The 22344-nt window shown below is 43.1% G+C and overlaps 2 protein-coding genes across 4 annotated transcripts in view; one reads left to right on the top strand and one right to left on the bottom strand.

The window, feature by feature from the left end:
* The window catches only part of JAM3 (junctional adhesion molecule 3), a 133468-nt gene extending 123627 nt beyond the window's left edge, over positions 1-9841 (top strand). For all 3 annotated transcript variants that reach the window (XM_059413555.1, XM_059413547.1, XM_059413540.1), the window contains exons 7-12: positions 4763-4915; positions 5412-5614; positions 6594-6693; positions 9036-9165; positions 9261-9315; positions 9615-9841. In XM_059413555.1, the coding sequence (XP_059269538.1) occupies positions 4763-4915; positions 5412-5614; positions 6594-6693; positions 9036-9165; positions 9261-9315; positions 9615-9650 (677 nt within the window). In that variant the 3' untranslated portion in view covers positions 9651-9841. The remainder of the gene's footprint in view (positions 1-4762; positions 4916-5411; positions 5615-6593; positions 6694-9035; positions 9166-9260; positions 9316-9614) is intronic.
* A 3184-nt stretch (positions 9842-13025) lies between these two features.
* Positions 13026-22344, bottom strand: part of NCAPD3 (non-SMC condensin II complex subunit D3) — a 70281-nt gene continuing 60962 nt past the window's right edge. The window contains exons 29-35 of the mRNA XM_059413530.1: positions 21704-21841; positions 20813-20979; positions 20449-20588; positions 19498-19575; positions 14019-14090; positions 13880-13940; positions 13026-13789 (exon numbers count right to left, since the gene is read on the bottom strand). Coding sequence (XP_059269513.1) covers positions 13681-13789; positions 13880-13940; positions 14019-14090; positions 19498-19575; positions 20449-20588; positions 20813-20979; positions 21704-21841 — 765 coding nt within the window. The 3' untranslated portion in view covers positions 13026-13680. The remainder of the gene's footprint in view (positions 13790-13879; positions 13941-14018; positions 14091-19497; positions 19576-20448; positions 20589-20812; positions 20980-21703; positions 21842-22344) is intronic.

The following is a 22344-nucleotide window of genomic DNA, read 5'->3' as shown; positions in this document are numbered from 1 at the left end:
CAGGTGGGATTTAAGGAAGGGAGAGAGGAATATCTCCACACAGCTGGTGAGGCATGCCAAGGCCAGGCAGGAAGTACTGAACGCCATGCAAGAATGGACAGCATCTTGAGTTCCGTAAAGATTTTTTTTGGAGGGAAGGGAGATGACTTCATTTTCAGTTTAGAAAGACTTGACTCGGCTGCTTTGTAGAGGAGATTGGGAATGGGGAAAACTCAGAGCAGGGGTGCTAATTTAGATTGTTTTGCAGATGCCAGAAGGGAGCTGCTGATGGCCTGAGCTAAGATTGAGGCATTGTAGAGAGCAATGGGGAGGGCTTGCTAGGAGCTGGCTGTGGCGAGTGAGGGAGGGAGAGAAATTATAGATGACATGCAATGGTACCTTACCTTCATTTTGACAGAAGGGATGGGAGGAACATGAGGGACAAATGCAATAGCTTCTAAGGGCTGGCTTTGTTGTTCTCCGAGAAATTGATAGTTGAGGCTTCAGAGAAGAGGAGAGATGTCGAAACAGCTAAATCTTAGTCTTCCTGCTTTGGGTCCCCAATATCATCAGGCTCTTAAAAATCTTTTGGGGACACCTGGGTGGCTCAGTCAGTTAAGCATCTGCCTTCAACTCAGGTCTGATCCCAGGGTCCTGGGATGGAGCCTGCTGCTCAGCGGGGAGTTTGCTTTTCCTTCTCCCGCCCCACTCCTCCTGCTTGCGCGCTCTCTCTCACACACACTCAAATCTTTTTAAATATTTTGTTGTTTTTTTTCCTTCACCAGTATATCTCCCACCTTTTAATTTTGAAGAGATGGAAATGTTTTTTCCAGAAAACAAGTCTGGTTTCTCTGGCAGTTTAGGCTGCTGCTGATAAAGCCTGTACGTGCATTTGTGATCATCAGAGAACCTAGGTGGGGAATTTTTTCTTTTTTTTTTTTTTTAGGTGAGAATTTTCTTAAAGAACTTCCTGTTTGTAGGCACCTGGGTAGCTTGGTTGGTTAAATGACTGCCTTTGACTCAGACTATCATCTGGGAGTCGCAGGATCAAGTCCCACATTGGGCTCCCTGTTTAGTGGAGAGTCTCCTTCTCTCTGTAACTCTCTCTCTCTCTCTCTCATTCTCTTTCTCTCTCAAATAAATAGGATCTTAAAAAAGATTCTCTTTCTGGGAATTAAACACCTTATTCTTAGCCAGAGGGATGAGGAGGATATTTATACACAAAATATGAAGGCTGCAGGAAAATTTGAATCTTTCTTGGCCTCATCTCTTGTCTCAATTCAGGACTGTGCCAAAAACATCCTGATATATTTTTTTAATGCCCCCCCCCCTTTTTAAAGATTTTATTTATTTATTTGACACAGAGAGAGCACAAACAGGGACCAGCAGAGGGAGCTGCAGAGGGAGAGGGAAAAGCAGGCTCCCCACTGAGCAGAGAGCCTGATGTGGGGCTGGATCCCAGGACCCTGGGACCCTGGGATCATGCCCTAAATTGAAGGCAGACATTAACTGGCTGAGCCATCCAGGCACCCCAATCCTGATAGATTTTTTTAAAACTTTATTGTTGAAGTATGGGTGATATACAGTGTTATATTAGGCTCACGTATATAACATAGTGATTAGACAAATCGTACTCAATGCTCCCTGCAAGAAGAGTAGTCACCATACAACATTATTACAATATCATTGACTCTATTTCCTCTGTCATACTTTTTATCTCCATGACTTACTTATTTTATAACTGGAAGTTTGTATCTCTTAATTTCCTCTTCACCTATTTTGCCCTGCCACCCACCCCCTCCCCTTTGGCAACCACCAGTTTGTTCTCTATATTTAGTAATCTGTCTTTGGCTTTTTTTGTTGTTTGGTTTGTGTTTTAGATCACACATATAAGTGAAATCATATGGTACTTGTCTTTCTGTCTGATCTCTCTTCACTTAGCATATATTCTCTAGGCCTGCTGATGTTATCACAGATGAATAGATCTCATTCTTTTTTATAGTTGAGTAATATTCTCAATTATACAAACACACACACCATATCTTTGATAGATTTGCTTACATGGTAAAAGTCTAATCCTCCACTAACGGCTACTGGATAGCAACCTTCTTATTAGAAAATGCCTTTGCAAGTGTTTATCTTTTGTCCTAAGCATTTTTCTATTTTTATTATATTATGGTGAATCCTTCCTGTTCTTACCACCAGTCATCAGGTTTTAGTAATAATTATTTTCTATTTTTGTGTCCTTTTTTCCCCCCTAATTCCTTCCCTTATTTGTCTTTTTTTTTTTTTTTTTAGGATTTTATTTATTCATTTGACAGAGAGAGCACAAGCAGGGGGAACAGCAGGCAGAGGCAGAGGGAGAAGCAGGCTCCCCACTAAGCAGGGAGCCCAATGCCGGACTTGATCCCAGGACTCTGGGATCATGACCTGAGCTGAAGGCAGAAGCTCAACTGACTAAGCCACCCAGACGCTCCTTTATTTGACATTCTTTAGGTTCTTCATGCTTCTTTGAAAGAGCTACCATCTTTTTATACTTTAAAAGTTTTAAATATTGAGATATAGTTCATACAGCATAAAACTCACATTTTTTAAAGTGTATACTTCAGCAGTTGTTAGTATATGCAACAAAGATGTGCAACCCTCACTGCTATCAAATTTCAGAACACTTTTATCAACCCCAAAAGAAACTGCATATCCTTTGGCAGTGACTTCCCTTCCTCCGTGTCCCCACCTCCGGGCAACCACTAATCTACTTTGTCTCTATGTATTTGCCTATTCTGGGTGCTTCATATAAGTAGAATCATACAATACGTGGTCCTTGGTGACTGACCTCTTCCACTTAGCATATTATTTTCAAGGTTCATCCACGGTGTGGCATGAATCAGTACTTCATGCCATTTTATATTTTATATGGGTGCATAATATTTCATTGCACTTAGGCCACTTTTTTTTAATCCATTTATCAGTTGATGTACACTTGGGTTATTTCCAGTTTTTGGCTGTTATCAATAATGTAGCTATGGATATTCATGTAAGAATAATGTTTTTTGTGTAAACATAAGTTTTCATTTGGGGATGGATAAATCACCAAAAGTACAATTGCTAGGTAATATGGTAGTTATATATAAACTATATAGAACCTGTCAAACTATATTCCCAAGTGGCTGCACCATTTTACATTCTTTCAGCAGTGTTTTTCCCTATATCCTCCCTAACATTTGTAATTGTCCATCTTTTTTTTTTTTTTAAAGATTTTATTTATTTGTTTGAGAGAGAGAAAGAGAGAGAGAGAGAGAGAGAGAGAGCATGAGAGTGGGGAGGGTCAGAGAGAAAAAAGAGACTCACTGCTGAGCAGGGATCCTGACTTGGGACTCAGGATCATAACCTAAGCTGAAGGTAGACGCTTAACCAACTGAGCCACCCAGGTGCCCCTGTAATTGCCCACCTTTTCAATCTGGCTGTCCTAGTGGGTGTGAAGTGATATTTCATTGTGGTTTTGATTTGCATTTCACTGGTGACTAATGATGCTGAGCATATTTTCATGTTCTTGGGGGCCATTTAATATACTTTCTTTGGAGAAATGTCTACTCAAATCCTTTGTCTATTTTTAATTAGGTTATTTGTCCATTTATTGTTGAGTTGCAAATTCCTTATATATTTGGATACTAGTTCTTTTTCCCAGATACATGATTTGCAGATACTTTCTCCCATTTAGTGGATTGTCTTTTCAAAACTTGAATGTGTTGTTTGAAGCACAGAAGTTTTAAAATTTTTTATGAAAGTCCAGTGTCATTTTTTTTTTATGCTTGTGGTCTTGGTGCCATTTCTAAAAAATTATTGCCTAATCCAAGGTCATGGTGATTTTGATCTGTTTTTTCCTGAGAGCCATACTGTTAACTCTTGTTTTAAGTTTTATTTTTTAGAGAGTGAGTGCTTGAGATACAGAGCACAAGCAGCAGGGAGGGACAGAAGTATAGGGACAAGCTGACTCCTCACTGAGCAGTGGGGCTTGATCCCAGGACCCTAGGATCATGGCCTGAGGCATGATGAAGGTCTTAACTGACTTAAGCCACAGCTTAACTGACTGAGCCACTAGGAGCCCCCATATTGTTAACTCTTAGAGGAAAGTCTTTGTTGTATATAGTGTGAGGTAGGTGTCCAGCCTCATTCTTTTGCATGTGGATATCCAGTTGTCCTAGCACCATTTATGAATACTGGTTGTTTTTTTCATGTTGCTTGTTTGATTTTTTTTTTTTCTCTTTTAATGGGGAGTCCTGGCTAGGAATGAGAACGAAATAAGGTCCATGCTTGCTTGCTTGCTTGCTTGCTTATTTATTTATTTATTTATTTATTTATTTATTTATTATTTTAAAAAGATTTTAATTTATTTGTCAGAGAGAAAGCATGAGCAGGTTGCAGGGGAGAAGTGGAGATAGAAGGAGAAGCAGGCTTCCTGCTGAGCAGGCAGCCCGATGGCAGAACTCGATCCCAGGACGCTGGGATCATGACCTGAGCTGAAGGCAGATGCTTAACTGACTGAGACACCCAGGCGTCCCAAGGTCCCTGCTTTAACAACAGAGACACATGTAATGAGTCCTTTTACACACCAGGTACTATTTTGGTGCTCAGTGTCCTTAGTTTACCTCTCTTTTACAGGAGCAGAAGGAGAAGCCAGTCTGCAGTGTCCTTACTGAGGCATTAAATGCTAGCCCCAGAAGCCTCCTTCTTCACAGGTGACAAAGATGTCTTTAAAGTCTTTTTGTGTTCTTCTTTTCTGTAGGAGATTTGGCAGGTCGTGCAGAACTATTGGGGAAAACCTCTCTAAGAATCTGGAATGTGACCCGGACAGACTCAGCCCTTTATCGCTGTGAGGTGGTTGCTCGAAACGACCGGAAAGAAATTGATGAGATTGTCATTGAGTTAACTGTTCAAGGTAGGAACTCACATAAAGTTAAAAATATGTTCCCCTTTTTAGACCTCATGAATCTGTCTATAAAATAAAAAAGATTGGGGAGGCGGAAAAATAAATAAAAATAAAAAAAAGAGATTAGCTCTTTCTTTCTTCCCAAAGGCATATCCCTGAGGGTATTGCAGGCCTTAGGGGGCAGGTGGTTGTAGGAGCTTGGACTGCCTGAGTTGGGATAGAAGGCGAGAAGGGAGGTGGAGCTACGGCCACCCACCCCCAACCAGCTGTAGGAAGTGCTCCTCAGGAGGTGTGGGCATTAGAAATGCACTGTGGGTTATACATGGGGGTGAGCTATGTGTGGGGCAGATGCCATGGCAGATCCAAGCCCATGGGCGTGACATGGCTGTGGCAGTGGTGCATCCCCAGGCTGGTTTTCCTTTTTTGTGAGCATGTTTATTATGGGCTTTCAGAAGAATCAATCCATGTGGCTGATTTGAAACCCCAACTCGAATTTCTTCCACAGTGAAGCCAGTCCCTCCTGTGTGCAGAGTCCCGAAGGCTGTACCTGTAGGCAAGACGGCCACGTTGCACTGCCAGGAGAGTGAGGGCTACCCCCGGCCGTACTACAGCTGGTACCGCAACGATGTGCCGCTGCCCACAGACTCCAGAGCCAATCCTAGATTCCGAAATTCCTCTTTTCTCTTAAACTCTGAAACAGGCACTCTGGTAAGATCTCTTCTTGGACGTGAGGATAGAAGAAAAGTCTTTGTTGAGGAAGGGATACTTATGGTGGGAAGAGCACTTACTAGGAAAAACAATAAACTTTATAAGACAGGAACTAAAAACCTATAATGTTGGGGATTCTGTGGGAAAAATGAACCCTCCCTCCTTTGTATAAGCAAGTAAGTTCTAAGAGGATTAAAATAAAGGAAGGGAAACTTGTAAAATAAAGGTGATTGTGTAGGTCTATTAAAGAAATATAATGGATGAGTGATGTTAGGGTCCTGATGTGAATAACCACCTGTAAAAATCACGAGACAGGGAAACTGGATTACTGGTGGCATATTCGATGTTAAGGAATTGTTCATTGCTTTAGGTACAATAAGGTATTATAGTTATAATCTGAAGAAGTCCTTGTCTTTCAGAGTTGCATGCTGAAGTTTTTATGGATAAAATGTGTCTAGAATTTTCTTCAAAATAACCCAGTGATGGTAGTGGAAAGTGGTTGGGGGGCAAGATGCAGTTACATTGGTCATGTATAGAAGACAGACTGCCCTCCGCAGCAGCATCTCAGCTGGGCTTTTCTACAGCCAGCCCTCCTGATCCTTGGCGTATTTAACTACAGGTAGTAACAAGTCAGGTTATATAAGATCCTCTGTATTTGTATTGCCCAAGTGTTGCTGAGAAACAATTCTTCTTATTATCTTCACACTGCATTCTGAATGTTGCTTTGATATCTTCAAAAATCTGAGGGGATCTCATTGTTCAGGAGCTCTTGGGCAAGACTGCTGGGGAAGAATATCAGGGAAGAACCTGACAGTGCAGGAAACTGAAAGGAAGCCAAGAGCAAATGAGATATTTTACTGAGCTGTGGACTTAGCACCTTGTTGGGAGGCGGGGGTGGCGGAGCATAGTGATGTCTTCAGTCCACAGAGGTCTGCCCTCGTGATTGGTCTCATAATTTACTTGTAATTTACTGAAATAGGTTTTCAATGCTGTTCACAAGGAGGACTCTGGGCAGTATTACTGCATCGCTTCCAATGATGCAGGCTCAGCCAGATGTGAAGAGCAGGAGATGGAAGTCTGTGAGTTACTTTTTGAAACTATTTCATCTGAAGACTGGCAAGTGGATAGAACATTTTTAATTTAATATTGGACCATCTTTAGACAACTGGTCTCCTTTCTTCTGGAGATGACTAAATTCACCAAAACCCATCCGGGTACATTGAAAGGAAAGATGAGAAAGTTTGGAGTAACAGCTAAGTGACTAATAAGTGGTTACTTGAAATATGTTTATCTCCTCAAAATAGACTGGTGTTGGGAACATAGCTAATCATGTCACTTTAAACTGAGTTTGTTTTTTTAAAAAAATTTTAAAGATTTTATTTATTTGACAGAGAGAGCAAGCCAGAGAGCACAAGTGAGGGGGAAAAGGAGAGGGAGATGGAGAAGCAGGCTCTCCACTGAGAAGGGAGCCTGATGTGGGGTTCTAGGGTACTGGGATTATGACGTGAGCTGAAGGCAGCCACTTAACCAACGGAGCCTCCCAGGTGCCCCTTAACTGTGTTTAATAAACTCCACTTCTGGGATGTAAGCATCTGATTCTTGATCTTAGCTCAGGCTTCATCTCAGGGTCATGAGTTCAAGCCCTGTGTTGGGCTCCATGCTGGGCGTGGAGCCTACTTAAAATAAATAAATATATGGATAGATGGAGGAAAGATAGAAAAAATTACTTCATTTCTTTGGTAATTGATAAGATCAAAACATAATGTCATGTAAAGTCTCTAGAAATTTATCCAGTTATAACCATTTTGTGGTAAGCTGACAGTCAGAGGTTTAGCCTCAATAACTTTACCATGCATGTTCTGTGATGATGCCATCTCTAGGGTGCTAGTTCTAAAGGAGAGGTGTTGAAGGCAGGATGGGGCAGATGGAGCATGTCACATTCAGTCACCTGCGGAGCTATCTCAGCCCCTCCCTCCTTCCTGAGCATAACTGACCCCAGAGCAGTGTTTTCCAAGCTTGCCTAATTATGAGAATCCTTTGCACTTTTTCATGTACGGATTCCAAGGCCCCACCCCAGGCTTATGGACTTAGTCCTCAGGGGAGGTCTGGAAATGTCTGTGTGTCAAACACAATTCCAGGGGATTCTTGTCATCTGTCAAATTCAGGAAACTGCTCCAGGGCAGGAGGAAGACTCTTGGACTTTGCCCCAGACCTACTGAATCTCTCTGTAGTGATAGAGCGTGGGAATTGACATTTGAAAAGTTAAAATTCCAATTTTTAAATGCACACTTGCATTTGAAACCCCTGCATTAAGATAAGGGAGAATTTAACAACTTCCAAGTTAGCTGGCTTATGTTGCTATATCGCTTGCATGTTTTCCATTGCATTTTTGTCTGTGTGGAGGAAACAACCCCAGTGCCCCACACTGATGTGGACTGGGGCACCTTTGCCCGGTATAGAGAAATGGGAAGAGAGGGTCAAGGGCCTTCCTCCAAGAGACTAGAAGATATGAGGCCATGCAGCTGAGAGTGAAAGGTCATGTTCCTACCTCATATTTTTACTTTTCAGTCTTGTGCAACACTAGTTCTTTTTCCCCCAAATAATGCATAGCAAAGGAAATCCGTGGAAATTAGGAATTTTTTCTTTGGGATTCCTGGCTCCTTAATTCTGTCTCTATAAAGTGAAACAATTTTCTCCATTAATAATATTTTTAGGAATTTAGCCAGAAGATTGTAAAGCCTTTTAAAAATGCTAAGCCCCTTTTTTAAAGATTTTTTTAAAAATTTATTTATTTGACAGAGAGAGAGAGATCACAAGTAGGAAGAGAGGCAGGCAGGGGGGTGGGAAAGCAGGCTCCCTGCTGAGCAGAGAGCCTGATGTGGGGCTTGATTCCAGGACCCTGAGATCATGACCTGAGTTGAAGGCAGAGGCTTAATCCACTGAGCCACCCAGATGCCCCCTAAGTCCTTTTTAATATCAGATTAAGTATAACAGCATTTGAACTTTGGAGGTCTCAGTACTTTTTACAAGTGAGAGCAGGGGTTTGGGGTCCTGTATGTTCCGGGCTAAAGTGTTAAAAAGTGGGGACACCTGGATGGCTTAGTGGGTTAAATGGCTGCCTTTGGCTCAGGTCATGATCTCAGGATCCTGGGATCGAGACCACATTGGACTCCTTGCTCAGCAGGAAGGCTGCTTTTTCCCCTCCCAGTCCCCCCGCTTGTGTTCTCTCTCTCTCGCCATGTCTCTCTCTGTCAAATAAATAAATAAAATCTTAAAAAAAAAAGAAGTTGAAGTGGTCTCACTCTGCTCTTCTGGCTGGAGTAGGCATGACAGGGCAGATGTGGGAAGTGGAAGGATGCAAAAAAGAAGTGGGGTCAAGGACTTTTCTAAGACCAGATCCCTTAATCCCTTTTTTTTCCAGATGACCTGAACATCGGTGGCATTATTGGGGGAATTCTGGTGGTCCTTGCTGTACTGGTCCTGATCACTGTGGGCATCTGCTGTGCATACAGACGGGGTTACTTCATCAATAATAAGCAGAATGGCGAAAAGTGAGCCTGTCTTCCGTCTTAAGTGACCAAACCAAAGTTTAAGTTGGCATTACATGAAAAATCAGTCATTGAAGCCCTCTCTCCTTCCTTTTCAGTTATAAGAGTCCGGGGAAGTCAGATGGAGTGAACTATATCAGGACAGATGAGGAGGTAAGGAAAGGAGTGAGGCAACAGAGCAGACATTGATTAGGAAACCTAGTAATTGAAGTGTTTCCAGAAAAAATGACATTCGTCCTTGGAAACGAATGCAAAGTTTTTACACACCCCTGGCATTCAGTTTGCAGGCTCTAGTAGTAGATGTTACCTTTGAAGAAGGGTTTCATTTGATTTGTTTTGCCATAAGTTTCCTCAGGGAAATGGGGATTAGATCTGGCTTCCAATTTCTCTCTCCCACTTAGGCCCCTAGGTTTGTCAAGGATGGCCGTTTCTAACCTGTTTTGGCCTTGCAGGGCGACTTCAGACACAAATCATCATTTGTGATCTGAAATCTGATGGTGTGACTGACGGAGCACATGCAAATACCTCTACCAGAAACTCCTATCAAGAGCAGCCCGGGAGCCAAGTGCACTTGGACAGAGCTAGACACTTGCGCAAAAGCTTTTTGTTTTGGCCAAAGTTGACCGCTACTCCTTTCTTACTTTTTAACAAGCCACATGAATAAAAGAATTTTCCTCGAGGTGGGCATAGTCATCACAAGGGGGAAGAAAAACCACACAACTGTATTTCACTGAGGCGGATTCCCAGTCTGTTTCTGGCCTGGCTCCCACCTGAGCGTTAAGGTGAGCGGAAAGCTCTTGCTCACAGAGGCCGGGCTGGGCATTGTGGCCTGCGAAGCCAGTTTATTTGCCGCTCACTTACATCAGCCCAGGTGAGTCCCATGTGTGTTCCCACAGGCAGCCATGTAGCACCAGCATTGCAGGGCTTGGGAGCACAACCCACTGCAACACCCTACAGCTGCAGAGTTTGAACAGTGAACCCATCTATGTGATGGTCTTGTTTCACAGCTGCCCATAGCCAGCATGGCAGATTCTTCTTGAAGGTTTTGTTGATCAGTATTTTAGTGTCCATCTTGGAAAATCTATTTGGATCAGAATTTTATAAAAACAGCCCAAATCAGGAAGGTAAATTGCTTGTCCATGGGCGGGGGGGGGTAATATTTACATACAAACCTTCATCTTAGGCAAAATCTGAAATGGTACTGAAATAATGCTCTGCTTTTCTATCGGTGTTTATTTTATAAAATTTTACATTCTAAATTTTTGCTAAAGATGTATTTTGGTTATTGAAGGAAAATTTCTATTTAAACTGTAAATATGTTGTCATACAGTGTTAAATACCTATTTTTTTAAAAAAAATTTCAACTTAAGGTAGGAGTTCCAAGCTACTAGTGTTAAATTGGAAAATACCAATAATTAAAGAGTATTTTAACCCCAAAAAAATCCTCTCGAGGAAGCTTACTGGAACATTCCTTTTTCCCACATAAGTTTCAGCATTTTTCACAAGAGAACTACATTGTCTATACATCAAACCATTGTTACTTAGGAAACTTTTTTAAAAATCCAATTGAATAATGTCAAAATCTGTTTACATCTCTCCAGAAGAAAATGTAACCTCTAAGGTTGGCTTTGAACAGTGTCTTCCTGGATTACTCAGACTACCTAAGCCCAGAGACACCACCCATAAGTGCTTGGATGTACCTGTGAAACCATGTTAGCTAACCCCCGGGCTTGAGTCCTGCATCACTCTCTAAGTCGATATTGGCTATTAACTTTGAAGGTTAGCCAGCATCTGCACTGCCATCTTTATTGGCTTGACAGTGGCTTTGTGTGCTGATTAGCTTTACAGTTAGTTGTAAGGTGGACATTTCAAGAAGGGTGGGTGTCTTCCCTGTGGTATCCCAGCCTTTGGATCCCCTGTGACAGAGCTCTTTGTGGATGGCTCCTGAAACAAAGCAGCCTCTGCTGTTTGGTTTTAAAATTCATTTTACTTATTTGTGTAGTTCATAAGACTGTCCAGGGCCAAAGGCCGTTCTGAAAACTACAGTAATGTTTTTTAAGAAAATGAATTCCACTCTTCCTCTTTGCCATGAAGAAAGCACAGAGACACCACAGGTTGTGTCTCACTTCACAATAAACCCATTGTGTGGTGGCGGCGAGGCCATCCCTTTGAAGAACATCAGGTATTGTAGCCAGAGCAGAAAGCCTGATGGTGAGGAAAGCGAAATGCCTGAATCAAAGGCCATATTCTGATTTTTTAATTTTAAAGTCTACCCAAGACACTGTTGCTCACTGGGTGTGGGACATTAGAAACATCATTCAAAAGCCTTTGTTCTTCAAGAGCAGATGTTCTTCACCTTAGATACATTCTGTGTTAAACTCATGATGTGAAGCTGTTTGAAGAGGGAGCTTCTCAGAAGAGCGCCTCCAGTCCCAGTGCCTCCAGTGTGCTTCAAGGATGGTTTTTATTCAGAAGGATATAGTCATCTTGAGATTAAACTTCCAGTGTCTTAATTTTTTATACTTGGAGGGTGTTTTTTAATTGAATACTTGAGACTTATGTTGACTTTTCTTTTTTAAGTTCTGTGAATACTCTGCCATGGGCTATTTGGCAGAAGTGGTGGGCAACTCTTCATAATTGCTTAATGGTACCCATCTTCTTTTGCGTTTGTGTCTTGAATGCTTAGACTTAAGATATCCCTTCATCTTCACCCCATCTTGGTAGAAAGGGATAGTGTTCCTGTTCTCTAATTGTTGGGGAGTAACACTCTAGCTGCCATCTTGGTTGTCCAAGTGATAGGACGGCCTTGTTGACTCCCTTCTTGTGACCACAACACCTCCTATCCTAGTGCCATGTGAACTGGGTCTGACAGAAGTGAGTATGGAGTCTGGGAAGTTGTTGCCTAATTTGTTGTTTACATTACTGTAAAAATGTAAACAGAAAAGGAACATTCATGTGTTTTTAAGATGTGAATGTGATTGAAGACTTGGAGCTTCTATAAGGCTACTGTGGCTTCTGGTGTGGCTGTTGCTGTACATAGACTTTGCAGACTTGTACTAACACACCTATAAGTTGGTATTTGTTAAACCTCATTTATAAAAGCTTTTAAAAAAATCAACTTTGTCTCATTATTTCTCCTCCTTATGTGCTCTTATGTTGAGATTACCTCATCTTCCTAGCATTTTGTTAGGAAGGTATACTTAAAATAGCACAATCCCAGGTTTCAAAAGAGGCTGCCATCAATTACCATCTACTTGATTTGGAGATAACTGTCCTTACTCAAGGGCAGCTTTGTGACTCTCTCTGCCAATGACATCTCCATGTGTGTCACCATTCATATATGGGAGGACTGTAGAATAGACACAATGCACAATGACATTCTACCCCTCAAATCCAACTACCACATTTATACTAAAAAAAAAAAAATACCAACACAGTAACCCTGTAATTTTGCTTCTATAGTACTGGGATTAAAAAGGGAACTGAATGAATTTTTTCCCCAGTCACTCTTGGATAAAACATGAGTGTACATGTGTTTTAAGGTTACCTAACGGTATCAGCAGAAGACACCAACACCTTCCCCCTTCATGGGAGCAATCTTTGTGGACTGTTAATACAAACCAGCATTAGTGCATGCCACACATAGGTGGAACTTTCAGGAGCCAGCCCATGTTTACATTTGAAGACAGATGTGTGCTATTAGGAGGCAGACAGCTTCTGTCAGGGGACAGAAGCAGAGGGACAGATGAGCTGAACCTTAAAGACAAAGGGAGTCACTTTTTTTCCTAAAAGGAAAGTTGGGTTTTATTCTTTTTCTTCCTTTTTTTTTTTTTTTTTAAACAACACACATTTATTTCTCACAGTTCTTGAGGCAGAGAAGGTTTTATTATTCTTAAACACTTAATGTGAATCAAAATGACTACCAGTAAAAGCTCTGTTCTAAAAGTAGAAATATTCTATTAAATAACCAGAAGGCTATATTTATGCTTAACCTTTATTATTCCATTTTATAAAGCTGTACACTTTAAAAACCTGCAATTTATAAATAAGAATAAAAAAAATAATTACAATGAAAATTTCATCATTAGATACAGGAAACTACTGTACTATAGGGAATTCCGACCATATAACAAACAGAGCCTTCATTTATATAAAAGAAAGCTGATCTGTTGAGTTCCTTAAAGGCCAGAGTATGCTTTATCAGAATGAACATGATACTTTCAAATGGAGTAAAATTAGAATATTAAATAGCTAAGGCAGTTCTATTATATATATATATACACATATATATGTATATATATATATTTTAACCACGTATTGCATAAAGAGAAATGCAAAAGTTTGGCCAGCCACACAGATAAACAGTTAGAGTGATGGAGTCACAAGAAAAAACTCTGGTATCACACAGTAAAAGTCTCCCTCACCCTGAGAGTAAGGGAGGTGGACTCTGCCTTTCCACAGGCAGGAGACAACATCTCCTTAGAGCTCTTGCCTCCTGGATACTCCTGAATGACTGTTTCAGTTGGCTGTTTTCAGGGGTGTCTTTCTGAGTGACCTCCTGCTAGGGGCTGGGTTATCTTTATTTCTAGCCGGGGACTTCACATTCCACTGCTGAGGCTGTGGCGGCCTAGGGAAAGGAAAGAGACAATCATTCTGGAACTAAAGATAAAACCCTGACACAAACATTTACCTCAAAAGGAACTCTTGGTAAACTTACGGTTTATCAGGAAGCGATAAACATAAAATGTCATTTCCTTGACATTGGGCTTCAATTTTCTCTGAAAGGGAGTCAGACACAAATTCAGATTTCCCAGAACTCAAAAGCGGCTAATACATTTGACAGGAAAGGAACTTGCCTTTGACTGAAGGTGTCTGTGGTGTACCTATGTAGCTGACTCCTGCTCCAAATGTGACATCATTGATGGTCCCTGGGTAAATACGGGGAAAACAACACCATTAACGAAAAGCCAGTAGGAGACAGACCTACATAAAGTCACCTGCGCAAGGTCAGTCATGGAGCTTCCACTCCAGTTTTACTCAGTCACTTGTATCAATCCCTAAGCACTGTCAAATCTAAATCCAGGGGCCCTGTCAGGCCTCAATTTTACCTTTGTTGTGGGACTCAAATGAAGTTGGAGACTCTCCTGGATACTCATCCCACCAATGGTCTCCTGGCTCCTTCCACCTCTGACTACTCCCTCAGATGGCTCTGTGGCCCCTGCATTCCCACTGCCCACTGCCTCTGGCTTCTTGCCCACCCCACATCTCCAGTTACTGCCAACACACCAGTGACTCCATCCAGCTCTAGCCTCTCTCGGAGTCCTACATTTCCTACTGTCCCTCACTGCACTCCCTGAAAACACTTGGCCCACCTCATTACCCCCACTTCTCAGCACATTCCTTCTGAATCTCCTATCAATGGACTGCCCAAGTCAGAACTGTCAGGCATGAGAGGCTCCTTCTCCACACCTAATCACTAACTGGTTACATTTACCTTCCTCCTATCTCCTCCTCCTCCCATTGCCTCCTCTCCTCCTCACTTGCTGTCTGCTCCTCTCACCCTGACTTAGCTTAGTGGTTGGTCTCCACCCATGGCCTCTTCTTCTTTCAGTTCTCCCCTAGGAGGCAGGGAGCAGAGTGTAGGAACAGACCTGAATCAGACTTGATCTGAATACTGGCTCAGGGTCTTACTGAATTACTCTAAAAACCTCAAGCTTTTTCTTCTTTTTTTCTTAAGATTTTATTTGACACAGAACAAGATCACAAGTAGGCAGAGAGGCAGGCAGAGAGAGAGAGAGGGAAGCAGGCTCCCTGCTGAGCAGAGAGCCCGATGTGGGGCTTGATCCTAGGACCCTGAGATCATGACCTGAGCTGAAGGCAGAGGCTTAACCCACTGAGCCACCCAGGTGCTCCAAAACCTCAGGTTTCTTTAGCTCCAAAATGGGATACAGATGTACTCACCTCAGGGGAGTTGTAGGGAATAAAGAGATTATTTATGTTAAGTCCTTAACAGAGGAATTGGGACAAGGTAAGTGCTGAATAAAGGTTATTACTATTGTAACTTATTAGCTGTTACTCCCTATGTCACTAGAGTTAAGTTTAAAGATGTAGTGAGTTGACTGCTCCGCTTAAGGGTCTTGCCAGATCAGTGTTCTAGGGGAAGGCCTAAAATCCAGCCTCTGAGCTGGACAGACCCACCTTTGTGTAAGTTGGCCCCCAGCCACCCTTAGGAACCCATTTGCTGCATTCCCACACTACAGGCCACCATGTCCGATCATCACGGTTCTCTTCCTGGCCCTGGTCTGAGCGTGCAGTTCTACCTGGAGTGCTTCCCTCATCTCATCTGACTACCATGCCAGTCCTTGGAGACCTGGGAGGCGATGCATCTCCCAGGGACTTGCTCCCTACTTTGTGACCTGTACCGCTCTACATGAGCTATCAGCACATTTGTTAGGAATAGAACAAGGCTCAACACTGGCCGCTGACTGTTCTGTCAGAGCCCTCATGCCTTCCAAGAACACGTGTGCTATGAACCTTCTCCCCTACACCATGGCCTTGTTAAGAGTACTGATTAGATGGGCGCCTGGGTGGCTCAGTGGGTTAAGCCGCTGCCTTCGGCTCAGGTCATGATCTCAGGGTCCTGGGATCGAGTCCCGCATCGGGCTCTCTGCTCAGCAGGGAGCCTGCTTCCTTCTCTCTCTCTCTGCCTGCCTCTCAGTGTACTTGTAATTTCTCTCTGTCAAATAAATAAAATCTAAAAAAAAAAAAAGAGTACTGATTAGATTTTTCTAGTCTGTTTTAAAGTCCACAGTGCATCTGCAGTGCTGTGTGCCCATGAACCACTTAAGCTACATTAACTGCTAAGAGACTGTATTTTCATAATGTGTGTTGGAGAGGATGTGGAGAAAGGGGAACCCTTTTACACTGTTGGTGGGAATGCAAGTTGGTGCAGCCACTTTGGAAAACAGTGTGGAGATTCCTTAATAAATTAAAAATAGAACTTCCCTATGACCCTGCAATTGCACTACTGGGTATTTACCCCAAAGATACAGATGTAGTGAAAAGAAGGGCCACCTGTACCCCAATGTTCATAGCAGCAATGGCCACAGTCACCAAACTGTGGAAAGAACCAAGATGCCCTTCAACAGATGAATGGATAAGTTAGATGTGATCCATATACACTATGGAGTATTCTGCCTCCATCAGAAAGGATGAATACCCAACTTTTGTAGCAACATGGATGGGACTGGATGAGATTATGCTGAGTGAAATAAGTCAAGCAGAGAGAGTCCATTATATCATATGGTTTCACTTATTTGTGGAGCATAAGAAATAACATGGAGGACATGGAGAGAAGGGAGTTGGGGGAAATTGGAGGCGGAGATGAACCATGAGACTATGGACTCTGAAAAGCAATTTGAGGGTTTTGAAGGGGCATGGGTTGTGAGGTTGGGTAAGCCTGGTGGTGGGTATTATGGAGGGTGCATATTGTGTGGAACACTGGGTGTGGTACATAAACAATGAAAAGAAATTAAAAACAGAGAGAGAGAGAGAAAGAGAGAGACCAGTATTTTCATCATGCTGCCACTCAAATAGCTCAGTTGTGCTTATTCCTGTTTCTAGGAGGTCTCTCCTTGTGCTGCAGTTCAAACTCCCCTTCCCTACGTATACATTCCTTTTCCGGTTTGGAAGCCTGAGCACATCCAGGCAATAGGTCTCCAAACTTCGCAAAGGCAGCTATGTGGTAGCTCTCAGATCCCCTGTGCACTTTGTAACCAAAGGCAGGAGCATCTCTGCTGCCTGAGTGACAGCAATAAGAGGGACTTACCTGCATGGATTTTCAGTTAAGATCTAGCTCTGAAAAGGACTAATTTACATTTCGCAAAGCCCCTCTGCTCATGCTGAATACCACTGGTGTGCCAGAACAGTGGAACTGGCTAGCATTTTTCCTCCTACCTTCTTAGAGCTGAGACCACTTCCTGACAGTCACCCCACTAAGAGTTGTCAATAGAATGTGTATTTATAAACCACACAGAAAACAGAACTGAGTGTTTTACATGATCTGATAATTCTTCCAGGAAGGAGAGCTAATAGGAGACCCTTCTTCAAGCATTCCTTCCTGGTTCAGAATAAGGAAAGATGGCCACGAATTTTATATTCAAGGGCCTAGAGAGAGAAAAAGTAGTCTGTTGACCTGGGGTCACCTGACAGTCTTATTTTCAGTGCAAAGACGGCTCCATGCATGCACATTCAAGCAGTATTAATGCAGCATGCCAGACTTCACAGCTGAGGAACTCAGGCTGCTAGGAAACCAACTAAAGACTGGAATCAGGGACTCCTGGGGACGAACAAAACTAAAATGAGATGCATTCGCCCCATTTCTGCAGCATATGGTTTCTAATGCCAAAATAGAAGCACTCTGAACCAGGAACAAAGAACATACAAAAAAATTTGTCTGTTTCAAAGGGTTGAATTTTTCCACATATATAATATTACACCTATTCAATATAGAGGAACCCCAAATTACAGCTTTTAATGACAAAAGCAGTCATGATTCAGTTGTCATCTAAGGAGATGTGGGGTAGGAATTCTGTTCATCTGTTAATCTCCCTTAAAAGGAGGACTTGATGGGTGCCTGGGTGGCTCAGAGGGTTAAGCCTCTGCCTTCGGCTCATCGGTCATGATCTCAGGGTCCTAGGATCAAGCCCTGCATCTGACTCTCTGCTCAGCAGGGAGTCTGCTCCCCCCGACCCCTCTCTGCCTGCCTCTCTGCCTACTTGTGATCTCTCTGTCAAATAAATAAATAAAATCTTAAAAAAAAAAAGAGGACTTGATGGAAATTCTCTACAACCCAGTATATACTCTAACAGATCACAGCATCACAGGTCATAGAATTGTCCAGCAACTAGCCAGAACACACTAGGTGCTCAATACATTTGTATGACTGAATGTACAACGAAATGAATGGCTTGCTCCTGGGCTGCACCATAATCGAAGAGAAGAACACCTTAACATGTTCTCATCTTGCAGTCATGCCCAAGAGCAGCACTGGGAGAGCAAAGGCTGTGGAAGGACATAGGACTTGCAGTCAGGAGACTTGACTTCAGGTCCCAGTTCTGCCATTTGTCCCATCACTTAACTCATTAACATCTGTTTCACTCCTCTCATGTTCCAGGCACTGTGGCAGGCACAGTGGGTACAGTGAAGAGTAAAACAGCTTATGAACTGCAAGGACAGGTGAAGCAGTACAGATGACCCTGAACAACGAAGGAGCTGGAGCTGCCAACCCCACCAACAGTCGAAAATCTGTGTATAACTGCCCCCAAAGCTAACTACCAATAGCCTACTGTTGGCCAGAAGGATATTACTGGTAATATCAATTAATGGTGCTGCACTGTAAACAATTTATGGTGCTGCACTGTAAACAATCCGCGCATAAGTGGACCTGTGCAGTTCAAACCTGTGCTGTTCAAGGGGTCCCCTGTGTCTGGAGGTACGGTGAGTACTGCTGCTGGAGGGTAAAGCAGCGAACACCAGGGAAAGGGAAGTTGTAGATGAGGACATGGTGCATGAACGCCCCGTGGCAAGCAAGAGCAGGTGTACGCAGGACTTTGAGAACCCGGCCCAGGAGTGGTAGACAGAGGAAGGGGGAGGTTAAGAGGGAAGAGGCAGGAGGCACAGTGAGACACGCTGTGGACAGTAAGAAGGTAAAAAACAAGGTAATAGGGAAAAAATCCTCTATACTTCTAACTCACCTTGACTTTGAAATAATAGGAAATAACAGAAGATTAGAAAAACCACCCAATGGGAGTGAGAAGACAGAGGTTCTCGACACAGCTGGTGGGGGGGGGGGTCCTCAATAGGACACTGAACCCGAAGCCTCAGCCTGGCTCTGGAGCTGGCCTCAATGACGTACACGGAGCATGCCAGCATCAACATGTGACAGCTACAAAGCAGGGCTGCCCGAGGCAGGCCGGAGTGCCCAAGTGCTGGCTCTAGATTGGCAAGCATGGCGCTGCCAAGGGAAGTTGTGCCTCAGCCTCCCCGTGTGTCAAACAGGGATCCTCAAAGATGGCTGGGAGTTTAACTGAGTTCATGCCTGTGAAATCACTTAGAAGAGTGCTTGACTTACATTCAGCTAGTTCCTGGGCTGTTGAGTTATAATTATCATGAGACACCATGTGACAAGGCACCACAATGTTGTTGACCACAAGAAGTGCCTTCATCTAGTACAAGACCTTTCTTTCAAGAGAAGGAGTCTTACTGCAGCTCCCGCAGACACACAGTGGCTGAGGAGAGACTTAGCAGAAGCTGGCTTGTCACAGGAGTACTTACTCTCGGGAGTACTGATCGCTCGTTTAGTTACGCGGTCCACAGCTCCACTGGACTCCTGCTCCAGGCTGTAGGAGTTTGCTAGGACAAAACAGGGAAATTTTAGCTGTCCAGAAAAACCCCCAACATGATTAGCAAGATCTATGATAAAGTTAATATCCCAAATAAAGTGTTCTTATAATGAAATAATTCAGAAAGATATAAAAAAATGATAAACATGAGAAACAATGTCCATTTTCACTAGGATTCAAAGAAAAGGAAATTAAAACCATCACCAGTTTGACCTATAAAGGCTGGCAAAGAAGGGAAATTGTTAGACCAATGTTTTGAAGTAGGAAAACAAACACCGGTGCACCACTGGCTCCCATCAATGTACAACCACGGGGAATTACAGAAGGCAACCTGACACTAGCAAAGGCTTTAAAAATATCCACGGCCTTGGAGTGCTGGGAATCAATCCTAAAGATTATATACTTTATTGTGACATTACTTCAAAAAATTGAAAAACACCTATATTTCCAAGAAGAGGGTAACAGTAAATAGGTTTCAGTACTTTCACAAGATAGAATGCCACAAAGCCACAGGAGAAAAGTTAGGAAAGAAAAGTTCATGAGCAAATGTTCACTGTTATTGTATGTGTAGGGAAGTAGATTACAAACCAAAAGTGCGCACTAAGATTAAAACTTTATAAATAAGGCCAAACGCATGTGTGTGGGAAGTAGAAAGATGGGAAAAATGAACACTAATGGATGAGTTTTCCACTTCACTCGTTTCCAAATCTCTTCTTACAGAATCCCAAATGCCCAAAATTGTTTGTTTTAAAGATAAGAAAACAGAAATCACTTAGAAAAGGATGAGAGGGAGGCCTGTTCTGTATTTTCATCCGTAACCTCACTGTGTCTGAGGTACAAAACCCAGCACTTCTTTCAGCCCCCGGAGCCACTTGGGGCTTACCACGATTGCACATTTTGTCCAGGCTTTGAGAGCTTAATGGGAATGGCAACGCTCCTGTGCTCCGACTCCGGTGCCTGCTATTGGACTCCACAGCTTTCTTGACAGAATTCAGGATTGCGATGGTGCTCAAGGACATGGGCCTGTAGAGGAAAACATGCCACAGACACGCAGAGAGAAGGAGGGTGAAAATGCTGGAGTCACCACCCTCTGCCTTTCAGGTGCACCCTCAATCACACTCATTGCAAATCTGAAGGAGAGGAGCCTGGAGGAAGTGTTCATGAAACACCCAGTGGGGAAGGCACAGACATCATGGAGAATGTGGTGAGAGGCAGTCTGCCCCATTCCTGATGTACCAGCTCCATACCTGCTTTTGGGTATGAACCTCTTCAATAGCCCAGCCTCAAGGGAAGGAGACAGAGGCGGTGCTTGGCCAGCAGCCGTCCTGGGTGTTGAGGGCTGGGTATCAGTGGCAGGCACAGTGGCACCTTCCTGGCCAGCAGAAGCTGGCATAACTTCCGAACTCGGGGCAACCTGTCAGAGAACAGAAATAAAGACTATTTACCTACTGCAACTTTTTTTTTTTTTTAATGGAAACTTTACATGCCCTGAGCAAGTCCAGAAGTAATTTATTTTAAAACCATATCAGCCCTTGTCAAGTATAACTTTTTCTTCAGAAAGTTATGGCAGATGCTATGGCATTAAAGAGAAAAAGGATTAAGTTAGTTTGCCTTCATCAGTTTTTAATGCAGCAGATCTATCTGGATTTCTCAGAGAAGTGACCACACTTTGTCTGGAAGTGAACAGCAGCTTACTAGAAATAACCCAAGCAACATTTTGTCCTGAACAGGGGCACATGGGGAGCAGGACCACAAACAAACTGAGATACCTAGAGGGATCTAATTAGCTATGATCACTAGAATCACACATTAAATAACCCAACCACCAGCTTGCTTTTTGGGCATTCATACGTGGCCCCCAAGTATTACTACGATGACTTTCCAGAAAAATTCACGTAGCCTGGGCATGAGGGAAGGGAAGCCTCTCTGATCAAATAATCTGTGTGGCACACGTGGCAAAGGAACACAAAGCGATCCACAACTGGCAACCCAAAAGGTCTTGTTCCAACCAACCTTGGCTCCTATGTGGGTTTCAAGAAGCACTGGGAAAGCTGGCAGTGGAAGGCAGACTGGAGAGGAGGGTCACATGCTACTGGTGCTCTTTGTGTCCCCCGGGCCCTGTAAGCCACCCCACTCACATCTGCTTGATCTGCCAGCTCCTGCTCCTGCGCTAGCTGCTCGTTGTACTTCTTGATGTCGTATTCAAGTTCTGATGCAAGCTGCTTGTCTAATGCAAAGAAATCCTTTATTTCATCACGGTAATCCTGCATCACCTCCTAAAACAGACCCAGAGGCATCTTTTAGTGTTTTCTTGAATAAATACATAAGCTCTGCAACACAACCTGATAAATATTAACAGGAATAATAAGATGTGTTTTGTTGAGAGCAGACTTATTTCTAGTATATCAACCAACAAGTTAAGTAACATGATGGTATTATCCTGGGAAATGCCAACTGCACTCGTATTGACCACAGAAGCCAAGAAGACTTGAGAGATTAACTATCAGTTCTGATCTCTTAGGGGGCGTCCTGTCTAACCACCACTCAACAGGCAGTTTCCCAGGATCCTGATAAGGAAGAAAGAAAACAGAATCACACAATCTGAGCCTCAAGCAGGTCTTATACAAGGGCACAGACTTGCACTAATAAGCTACCCCCATCTATTCCTGAAAGTAGGGATGGGGATAGTGATGTAGCTAGGTGATCGGGCTTCGCTCTGGGTCACTACCAGTTTAAAGGCTTCTGTAGTGTCACTGAGGCAGGTCCTTTAGCAATTCAA

Source organism: Mustela nigripes, chromosome 1, assembly GCF_022355385.1.
Source record: "Mustela nigripes isolate SB6536 chromosome 1, MUSNIG.SB6536, whole genome shotgun sequence".
Lineage (NCBI taxonomy): Eukaryota > Metazoa > Chordata > Mammalia > Carnivora > Mustelidae > Mustela > Mustela nigripes.
The sequence above is the reverse complement of the archived record's forward strand: the minus strand, read 5'-3'. Positions and strand labels throughout refer to the sequence as shown.